Source organism: Coenobita brevimanus, chromosome 91 (genome assembly GCF_032717465.1).
Source record: "Coenobita brevimanus isolate Jiangsu-jjx chromosome 91, ASM3271746v2, whole genome shotgun sequence".
Taxonomy (NCBI): domain Eukaryota; kingdom Metazoa; phylum Arthropoda; class Malacostraca; order Decapoda; family Coenobitidae; genus Coenobita; species Coenobita brevimanus.
In genome coordinates this window covers 4,382,425-4,394,594 of record NC_137044.1, presented here as the reverse complement: position 1 = coordinate 4,394,594, position 12,170 = coordinate 4,382,425, and the positions used below count along the sequence as shown (strand labels likewise).

Here is a 12,170-nt window from a genome sequence, read left to right as displayed (position 1 = left end):
TTTTGATCGATGTACAGTTGGCTGTACTCCCGCCCCTACCACGTAGCGCTAGCAGGCACCTCTCCGTAAAGTATGAACTCTAAACTTCACACTGATGACGTATTATTATATCTTCCTGCTGCCACCAGAAGATATTATTTTACTCAGAACAAACCTCTAACAGTATGAGGGCGCTGGGCTGCTAAAGTTGATGGAAGCACTGGCTAGTGATCAGGGGGGAAAGGCGAGTTATGCATCGGGTAGGTATGTCAGTGAGGGGAGATGGAGGACGAGGGGATTTCCAATGACAAGCACTATACAGTAGCCTGATGTTAGTCACGATAAGCCCTTTAAGTCTTCCCTTCCTTTGAAGGATAAAATTATCATGCGTTAGCCAAAGTACAACCCCTAATTAGTATAATATACTTTGTATGTACACTCGGTAAAAGAATGATCTTTACCCGAAGGGAGTGTAACACAATGAAATGTGGACGAACCAGTATGGGCAAGTAGCTTTGGCCTGAACAGCATACTGGTAGCTCTGCTCATCACAGGTGTGGATGTTTTCCACTCAGCAGATTCATCACGAGGATTCAGATATCTGAACAGTTTCTACTAAGCGAGTCTACAGAACTGCATATAGTTTGAAAATAATGTAATCAAACAATGTGGCAGAAAGTGGACACACCAAAACTAAATCTAATTATGCTAATGACACTCATTCTAGCCAGGGGTTCTTAATGGGTTTTTCGTTTGTTTCAAAAAACATTTTTAAAACGTATATCAAGGCATGACCCCTCCTTTATGACTCGGATTGTGATCTGAAACAATAGATAAACACTTAATGTCTGGGAAGTATTCGTCCTAAAAACTACGATCGCCTTCTGGGTTAAATAAAGCTTGGTATGACTGGAGGAATGAATCATAATAATTCTACGATTATATTAACACAATAATACTCTACCTAATAATAATGTGCTCAAACAGTTCTTCAAAGCAGTTCTTGCGCAACACTGTAGATCTATCACAATACCATTGTTGATTATTATTATTGTGAACATATTTCAAATATTTTGTACCGAGTAAGCTTAATACGAAATAGTGCCGATAATTATAAATGACAATAACAAATGACAATAATAAATGACACTCATGTATATTCCTCACTGACACCTTTGTGTGGCCGCTTCCCATTCAGGCATACCACCCTTGCAGAGGAGTCATCTGAGTGGAATTTCTGATACCTGGCGTTCACAGGTGTGAGTACCATATTTTGACCGACCGAGTATAGTATGTGGAGGACGAAGGGTAATATTACAGAGTAGTTTGTTGGCATGCAACGTTTAGCAAATTCAGGGTCTGTTGCCTGCATTCCCTTGTTACCTTTGTCCTCTCTCAAACAAACTGGCACCCCCTCCATTCTCCTCCTCCTCCTCGCTCCTGGTAACAAGTGCATGCTTCGATCCAAGCTCGGAACTTACACCCTGGGGAAGCCGAGGTGTGAAGACAGCTTTACGACTTTACGTTAATCGGCTACCTGGCTGCGTCATGTCTACAAGTAATACAATTATTAAAACCGTGTTTCTGAACTCAGTACCATCAGATTTTATTCCCATCTAGAGATATCATATTAGTTATATCTATTCACACGAACATTATCACTCGATATCTATACTGTAGTACAAAAACGAGTGTTGGCGCTTAACACGGAGGACAGCTCGCAGCTACAGTACATCTCTCAAAAGTACACTTAGCCTACATACATGCAAAAAACCTATGGTTTGGCTCTTTTATTTCTTCCAATAGTTCGTTAAAATATTTTTCATTTTCACGTCGTATAAAGTATGAGACTGCTTGCAGCACCAGCTGGTGACCGATGGGCTCAATATAGCCCAATGCCACGATAAGGTGGTAGGGTTTCCTGTCTCCCACTCTAGCTCCTTGTGTTTGTCTCTTTCGACATATGATTACGTAGGTAACATTCTTCTTGTTTGCCACGAAGAATTCATAGTGGACAAAATTATGAAACAGGACAATAAACGAATATCAACGGATCAACCAAGCACTTTACGCTGCAAGAGCATGAAATTACAGAAAGATTGTATGTCCTGCCTAGCATTCATTCGATCTCAGTGTGTAGCATAAAGCAGTGATGATGGTAATTAATGCAAGTATGACGAAAAGTAAATGGTGCCATATTAATGCGCACTGATGCGGTGAAAACATAAATAGTAGAAATACAAAGCGGACTGACTTTACGGGACAAAATATTATAAAATGTAACTGTGGCGATAATACAACGAAGTGATGTGTACGCTATTAGATATTAGGCATGTTGGAGAGGATTCATCATCATCAATCCCCACCAGCCCTCATCATCACCCATCTTCCATCACCATCATCTTCCTCCTCCATCCTCCTCCTCCTCCTCTTTCTCTTTTTCCATCTCCTCTTCTTCCACCTCTTCCTCTTCGTCCACCTCCTCCTCTTCCTCCTCCTCCTCCTCATAATTATAATCATCACCATCATCAGAAGCATCAATCACCACAACCCAATTTCCCAACACTACAATGACTGGGTACGTATGATCCAAGAAACAATAAAAGAACAATATAAGCCTAGGAGCTGCCGACAAAGCGCCCTGTAAAATGTGCCATGTAATCATTAAGTCTCCATTCATGCATTGAAATGCCGAATTCAGTTCAATAAGCGAACTCATACTCACTGGAAATGCTGTAGAAAACGAAGCCCACTTACTTCTGTTGCAGATAATATGGACGGAACATGGTTGATTTCTAACTCCCCCACTACACCATGCAAACGCAATACTATAAATCAGTAACGATTTCAAAGGTTAATCAAATGAACGAAAATAGAGGAATTCATTTACACGTAAATAAATATGGACAGAAATCACAGATAATTATGTCACAAGGATAACCACAAACTCAAGTAGGGAAATGATTATCACCTTTGGTTTTCTTGTTGTCCCTCTTCGCAATGATAAAATGCTTACTATTACCACTGAACCAGATAGTAACTGTCTCCTATCCCCGAACTAATAACCCCTTAACTGGGATTTATCTGTGAGACTAATATTCGGGATTTGTACTTTACGCAACTGTGGAGCATCATCATCATCATCCCACTACTGCCTCTGTCACTCAAGCACCGACTTTCACTTTTCTTTGGACACTCGAATACAAGAATACAAGAACTGTCCCGACCATGACAGGGCTGACGTGGGAATAAACCTGTAAGGAAGAGATGCGACAGCGCGTGGCTTACATGTATACGGGCCTATAACCTCTTCACTACGATGACGCCATTTTTCACATATTTGCTACCACCAGACGATGTTATTCAGCTAAAGGAGAACTGAAGAGGTTAATGGTGAAAATTTCTAACCGTTACACTACAAGACGTCCTTCCCAAACTTTAATAATCTGGTGACAGCAAGAATACATTATCAGTACATCATCCATGACATTTTTTTTTTTTTTAACTTTCCAAGACCATGGATCCTGATGATGATTCCCTTTTTAGATGAAGATGCATTACTTGAGCGGGTCAGTCAGTCAGTCGCTCCCTAAATATATTCTCATGCAAGGTGCTTCACTTCACATGAAGCCCTATATAACAACCCTGATGATTCCGCATCTACCAAGGACTTTTGTATTTGCACATCAACCACATCAGCGCCATGACATTCCATTTTGTTCTTGTTACCAAACGCGAAATTTCTGCAGCTTAGGGAAGGCTTCTCGTAACGAAGGAGTTAATGGAGAGTGTTTCTATCTCCTACACTACTAGAGATCCTCCCCATGCTGAATAAAATCGTCTGTGGGCAAAAGGAGTAAAATCAGGAGGAGAGGTCGTATTTAGCTTCACCCCTTCACCAACATTACCTCAGTTTTATTCTGGCTACCGGCAAACATTGTGGAATATCTATCTAACTGTCTGTCTGTATGTCTGTCTGTGATCATCTATGTATCTATGTCTATGTCAGTCTTTTCATTAGTAGTATACTGATGGTAACGTCTGCTTTGACACACCACCTTTTAGTTACCCACCCCATATTGTAGTGGAAACTTGGCGACGGTGGTGATTGTGATGGAGGTGGTGGTTGTGGTGCAAAGTCTTTGTTGCAAAGGTTAAACAGTAATATATTTTACAGTTTATACTGTAAGAGATCCACCATCACATTCACGGGACATACTGCGAATCCTGCAGCCTATTGGTATTGCTACTGTGTCATTTTTAGCTGCAGAAGACCCATTATACATGTATTAGCCAGGATGTTATCTATTTTCACTTTATTTGCCATCAAACATTTTTTTCAGCTTAGGAGACACACCTCGTTGTGGATTAGTTAAAGCTTTTCTTCTGTATGACAATCTGGTCAATACCACTTTTATTTTTCAGGGCTCGGGGCTGGACTCACCACGACTCCTGGCGTGCTCATCGTCTCACTATACTTTGAGAAGCGACGAGCCTTTGCCTCCGCCATCTGCGTGTCTGGCAATGCCCTGGGTGGGTTCATGCTACCGCTGCTGGCGGATTTCCTCCTGGACCAGTATGGACTTCGGGGTACCTTTCTTATCCTGGCTGGTCTCCAGCTGCATATCTGTGCCGCCTCCATGCTCTACCGCCCCATCTCACACCACGCCCTCATACAAGCCAGGGAGCGGCAAAATCAGGTAGATGAGGATGCTGGGAAAAATAAGCTCCTGTCTCAAATCCCGGCCTCCCCATGGCGCCAGTCAGCACATGATAGGATTAAATCTCCAACAGCATCTCGTTCAAGGGCACTGTGGCAGAAGATCTCAAGAAAACACACCACGACAACAGATTTAAGGCAGGAAGAACTGCACCGTCAAGTTTCCTTCCTAAGAACCGCATCGATGATGAACAGCATTCCAGATTTAACGCACTATGCCCGCTCCTGGTCCGTGTCAGGCCGCGCCTCCCCTTCCTTGGACAGCAGACCCTTGGAAGAAACTGACTCTCCCACAGGCAGCAGGTCCTCGCTCTTTAATCGTACTGGAAGCAAATTGTCTACAATGCGGTTACCTCTCTTTGCAGAGCATCCTAGTGTATTAAGATTGTCTTCCGAGGAGGAAGGAGTGGGAACTCCCACCTCCGTAGTTCACCGTGGCAGTTTTCGTCGATCTTCCCTGTCCCGCACGGCTCTGGGTCAGGAAGCCAGACCCTCAGTCACCCGGCAGAGTTCCATTCGCGTACCCCAGAGTAGAATCATGGAGTCAGTCCAGGAAGCGGAGAACGATGAACACACAATGCAGGAGAGTGCCAGTTTGGTCTCTGACACTGCCAAAGACACCCAAAAAGAATCAAAACCAGAAGAAGACAAGGACATCCAACCAGCCAAGCCAGATGAGGGTCCTGGTGGTTGCTGCCGCTGGTGTGGGGTGTGTGCCGACTTGTGTGATCCATTGCTGCTGCGTAATGGCCTATTTTGGACCATGGCTATCTCAGTGGTATTAATGGCTTGTGGGGCACCCTTCACCTTGTTCTATGTGCCTGCCTATGCTGAGTCCGTCAACATTCCAACTTCTTACATCCCCACCATACTCTCCATATCCTCCGTCTTCGACTTGATCGGTCGCTTAGGAACAGGATTCGTATCAGACCTGGGTTTCTTCAAGCTTCACCACATCTACTGTGTTTGGTTAGTCACATTTTACAGTTTCAACATTATTTTGACAATTTTCAGTGGGTCACATGCATAATAACAATGTGTTCAATTTCCATAGAGAAAATATTAAAAATTCCAGGAACTATGATCTAACTGCGAATACCTATCAATCAACATAACACCACATTTCACAGAGGATATAAAATGCCCATTTAAACACTGAGAAATGTGTGTGTGTGTGTGTGTGTGTGTGTGTGTGTGTGTGTGTGTGTGTGTTCTATGATGGATAATCACCCGGTAATAATATGAATTAACTGAAAAAATATCCAGCGTATATATGATAATGAGAGAGAGAGAGAGAGAGAGAGAGAGAGAGAGAGAGAGAGAGATTATCGAACTGATGAGATTATGTGTTTGTGTTCAGCTCTTTGGCGGCGGGTGTGTCCGTGCTGTTGGTGCCCCTGGGGACCACGTTTCTTGGGCTGACAGCAGTGCTGGCGGTGTACGGGTTTGGGGTGGGCTCCTGGTTTGTCATGGTCCCCCCAATCCTCGCCCATCACCACGGCGCCTCACATCTCGCTGCCTCGTACGGCCTGGTCAGGCTCTTCAACGGGTTGATGAACTTCGTTTCTCCACAGATGACTGGTATGGAGTCTCAGTTCATGCATAGATCACTATAGGAGCAAACCTCTCCACTAAGGAGGAGTAAGCGATATCTCAATATGCTTATTTGGACTGACAGAGTAGAGCAAGCAAATTCTCCAATGTCAGTGGCTTTGTAAAGCCTTACATCCGATCTCCGGAAGCCAGGAAATAGCTTTGCTTCGTATGCCCACAACCGTCAATAAAACTAAAAATTCATTCTGTACTCCAGTACTTATAAACCGCACTTAATTTTTAAATCAAGCTTAATACAGTTGTTGGGCCGTAGTCACAATAAATATTTATCACAGTACAAAACTCAAGCAAACAGAAACTTACATAGACTAATGGTTATCTTTTATTGACAACTTCAGTAATTATTACTTTTTTTATCTATAGGACGAGAATTCTAAAGTCATTAATTTTTGCTTCTGATGGTGTGCGACAGTTTTTAATATGGTGTTTGTGCAGGTGTGCTGTTCGACGCAACGGAGAGCTACTTGGCGCTGTACCTGCTGATGGGCTGCAGCATGGTGGCGGGGTCTTTCTTGGTGGCCATCACGATGCCGCTCATACACCACTGCCGCAGCCGTCTCCTTTACACCAACGCCTCACCGCTCCCAAACTCAGACGAGGAATCTTGTTAAAGCACTAACCAAGACAGGTTCCATAGAACTATATTCTCAATGGCCCGGATCCACAAAACAGGGTGTGTTGCGAGTCGCCAGGAATGCAAGAAGAGCTCAATGTTATCTTGCTCGCGTTGGAGAAAACATTAAATTATACCTTCACTGGACTCAGACCATTAATCCTATCGCATCCATTTTCACACGGTATTCCTTCATGGATCCTTCAAACACCCCACTACAATACCAGGTCATCTCACCCACTTCTTTATGCCCCACGCCAATTTCTTGATCCCCAGTGATACTTTCATTCCCGGAATATAACAAGAAATATACCCTGACTGCGTTCTTCACTGCTTTCTTGCTTTTTGTTGGGGAAAACTTCGCTGCCCTCAGACCACTAGTCGTACAACGTCCATTTCTATACGGTATACTTTCCTGCTCCAGCCCCAGCGCCCACCAGATTTCCATTCCATGCTCTCTTGTTCACTGCACCCACTTCTTTACCCGCCAATTTGACTGTGCCTTGGCGAGACGCAGGTCAAGCTGTTGATATGTGCTCCTTTTTAAGGCGTAATCAAAACGTAATTAACTCTCTTGATTAGAAAACGAGGAACTACAGTATTACACTAAACTCCGAGTTGGAAGTGTACATTCCTCATGAACAAGTGTAACTTTACTTATCTACAACCTGTCACCTCATGAGGAGGACGCAGGATAGTGAGTGAAAATGCGGATGTATCTGGGTTTACGCCATCGGAAATGTTTTATGGATCCGGGTTTGTTGGGAAATGCTAGTATGGTAAAATAGCATTAGTGTGGCTCCAACCGGGACCCACTTCGACTGCAATTCTCGACAATAAGGTCTTTCTAAATGTGCATTTGTCAGTATTATAATCGGCATGACGTAAAATTCGTCATACAGTTATTTTAGGATTACTATTTGTCATGCAGGGACCTTAGGCTTAGCCAGATCCGTCCAGTTTGGAATACGTTAACTCGGACCACAATATTTGCCGTTAAATACTTCCCAGCAGTTATCGCATCCAGGGCATACATCACCGGCACCTCACCTGGAATGGCAGGCACCACAGGCACTTCTCAAGCACCTAACCTTGAGTTCATTCACTGTCGCCTCTTTTCATTATTTACATTAACCTTAACTGCAAAAAACAGGGCATACGAGGGCGACGAATGGTTAGGCATGTGACTGTCGTATCGCTTACCATCTGAGGTGCAGGCATCAATGTAGCTCTTACGATGCAAGAGGATCAGACTGGAAATGGAACTTTCCTTTCCCTGTATTTTAGTTCCAGAAAGTGATCTTCCCACCTAATGCTTAAAATCGTGAACAGACTAGGGCGATATGAACAGGACACATACAATACCAATGATGCTGACTCTTCAACGTCATCGAAATATGTAGACATAATAAAATTCATTGAATGGAAACTGTTCGGCAAGTGGCTTGTTCACTGTACTTACAAATATAGGCTACTGTGCGAGTAGGCTGAAAAATCATGGCTCGAATAAATGTTATGTAAACAGGCTCACAGCAACGTCATACTGTACAGCTGTATTATTTAAACGAGTACAGGAGTGATGTCAAACCCCCAACTGACGGCGGACAATTTTTATTTACACTGTAGGAATAGGAAATGGTTTCAATACATTCCACTTTACATTCATAACCAGTTGTATAAAAATCAGTGGTTTGCCTTCCTCTTGGCAATCTTAGGTTCAATAATACGTTCTATAATCTCCGAGCCATCCTGATTTTGAATGAATGTAAACAGGCCCTTTACTGAAAAGGCTGATTTAAATTTAAGATACAGCCTGATTTATAAAATGTGTCAGTTGTACAGAGGATGAATCTCCCAACTCCGTATTACCACATTCGAAATTTTCATGTATGAGACAGAAGCACAAAAGCCTCTGTTATTTTTATCAGGAATTGCTTGTACATAACTCGCTTGCACACACAATGGCTGACAATTTAATCTCATTTGTTAAACTGATTATATCATTCCTTCCACTGCTAAATGTTTCCTTTCCTGTGATAAAATACTGCAGTGTAATTTCGGTGATCATGGGTTCATAAGCTTCAGAGAACTGAGTATTATATATTTTATTCTCGTTACAACTGGACGGTTCTATTTTACTTACGAAAGCTCATGTTATGCAAGGCTGTCACTAACTTCTCAAGTTCGGAATATCTCCTTCTCAAGCTTAAAAAAAAAAAAATCGTCTGTATTAGTTACAATGTGATAGAAAATACCTCACCTGCTTGAAGGGGTTAAAATAGACTGGGTAAAAAGTTAGGACACCCAGAAATGCCTCATAGGCAACAGGTGTATCCAGATTTTTGAAACCCTTCACACTGGTGTATAGACTCGGGGCTATTAATAAATATATACCTGTGCGTGTATATATATATATATATATATATATATATATATATATATATATACACACACACAAGACTTTCCTCTCGCAACTACGATTTGTTTCTGCATGTAGAAAAAGACACAGAAAGCTCCTGCATTCTCCTTTCCACATTCTTCCTGCAAAACAGATTTTAGTTAGGACAGGGTATTTATCTTAAGTATGTTTAAGAGATGAACGGGAAGTGGAAGGTAGGACGTGGTGCAGGATTATACACTAACTGAACTGTGATGCATCTACTTCATCCTATTTCACTGCATCAGGAACTTTGTGTGATCAACTGATCAAGTCCATTACACTGTACTTGCGCTTCATACAAGCACACGCATGCACGCGCGCGCACGCACACACACACACACACACACACACACACACACACACACACACACACACACACACACACACACACACACACACACACACACACACACACACACACACACACACACACACACACACACACACACACACACACACACACACACACACACACACACACACACACACACGCACACACACACACACACACACACACACACACACACACACACACACACACACACACACACACACACACACACACACACACACACACACACACACACACACACACACACACACACACATGCGACATCACGTTATACTGTGTGATATGCTGTATATAGCGTACTGTTGATAAATGTATAAGTACAGCATTAATATAAATAGATATGTATTTTCTGTTACCCGTTTAAATATTTTTAAACGAGATTTCCATACGTACAATAATGTATATTTCTATTTGTAGAGCGTAATAAAGGTATGTGGAATGAAAATATATCTCATCTTGTAAGCAAAGATCTGTGTATATTACGATCTTACGAGCAATAAATTATTCCTACATACTGAGAGTATCACTTTTGACCCTAATAATTACTTCGGTACGATGATTTTTTTTTTTTCAATCATGTTGTCCTCGGACGATTTTATATTATTCTGCTTAGGGGTGGTCTCTCGCACTGAAGGGATGAAAGAATGTTAAATTAACCGCCTTCTCTTCAAGAAAGTCTCTACTAAACTAAATAAATCTTTGAAAGTTCGTTTCCTTTCCATTTGTTTAAAAATTCTCCAACATGCATGCACGCATCGGCCTTGGTCACCTAATGGGAGCTCTCCACGGTGCTCGATCTCTACCGGCCTCTTTACTTAATCACTTATCCATGAAGCCAAGAATTAAACAAAAAACAAGTATAAAAATACGTCCGCGTGGAAGGTTACGCCCAAAAGTAAACTAGACAAGCGAGGTCTCGTGACGCCAGCCGGAGTATAAGTTGTAATAAGTTGGAATCCCCAAGAGGTGGCTACAGGTTTCTTACTCAAGGCCACCAAGGACGTAGAATGGACGTCTGGGCTTCATGCCTTCATCCAGCCAGCCACTGGTCGTAATTCATACCTGTTACCACAGGACGATATTATACAACCATTTTATTTAGCTCTGGTACTGAAAATTTTAAATTCTCTAACACCTCAAGTTCGAAAACTCTCTCCATACCTGGTGAAAATGGTCTTAACCTTGCAAGAATATGCAGTACGTATCTTTTATATATATATATATATATATATATATATATATATATAGATCACCATCATCATATATATATATATATATATATATATATATATATATATATATATATATATCACCATCATATATATATATATATATATATATATATATATATATATATATCACCATCATAATATATACAGTATATATATATATATATATATATATATATATATAACCTTGACATACTTTCACTAATTTCGAACTCGTAGGAGATTTTCATCCCTACTACAAACCTGTAAAATTCTGTGCTGACATCTTGAGTGGTCACGAAGTTATCGTGGTAAAAGACACATAGACCTTGACCTACTTCCATCAATTTTTAACTCACTGGAGATTTTCGTCCCTACTAAACACTTGTAAAATTTTGTGATGATATCTTGAGCGGTTGGGAAGTTATCGTGCTAACAGAGACACAGACAGACAATCAAACTGAAAACAATACTCTAGGATATTTTCATCGTTACTAAACACCTGTTAAATGTTGTGATGATTTCTTGAGCGGTTGCGATGTTATCGTGGTAACAGACAGACTGACTTTGACTTACTTTCACCAATTTCGAACTCTTGATTGTTTTTTCCCTACTACACACCTGTAAAATTTTGTGATGATATCTTGAGCGGCTGCGAAGTTATCGTGCTAACACACACACACACACACACACACACACACACACACACACACACACACACACACACACACTGAAAACGATACCAGCTTCGCTACTGCGGCTGGTAAAAATCGAATGACGTAAGTTTGGAAATGAAAGTTACATGCACGATTCAAGAGCTCTTGTTACATTAAGCTTGCCAGAAACTGCATCACCAAAATTGCAAAACGAGGAACACCAGCAATGTGAACGGAACGTATGATTATGATGTAGCTCGTACTTTCATTTGTTTCCTTATACTGTACGAGGAGCTCTGTTTACAAATATCCACAGTGTGGGCCTGGGAGCGGCAGAGAAGGTGAAGCCGATGAGCAGAAGGCAGACGATACCCAGGAGGGGATGGAGGCGTCTCAGGTTGTCACGGGCGTCCACCTCCAGGAACACCGGCACCGCGAATATCGCCCATGGTACCCACCAGACGCACAAACACCGACTCCTTAGTCACGCCCACAACCACACCCACCCACACCCACAACCACACCCACCCACACCCAAACTCGCATCTGCATCTACACTATCACGATCACATTCGTGTGGGCTTAGGA

The 12,170-nt window shown here is 42.0% G+C and overlaps 1 protein-coding gene across 1 annotated transcript in view; it reads left to right on the top strand.

Annotated features, from left to right (window-relative positions):
* Window positions 1-9,806, top strand: part of LOC145411976 (monocarboxylate transporter 9-like) — a 54,897-nt gene extending 45,091 nt beyond the window's left edge. The window contains exons 3-5 of the mRNA XM_080281947.1: window positions 4,405-5,668; window positions 6,060-6,280; window positions 6,749-9,806. Coding sequence (XP_080138073.1) covers window positions 4,405-5,668; window positions 6,060-6,280; window positions 6,749-6,924 — 1,661 coding nt within the window. The 3' untranslated portion in view covers window positions 6,925-9,806. The remainder of the gene's footprint in view (window positions 1-4,404; window positions 5,669-6,059; window positions 6,281-6,748) is intronic.
* Window positions 9,807-12,170: the final 2,364 nt, after the last annotated feature.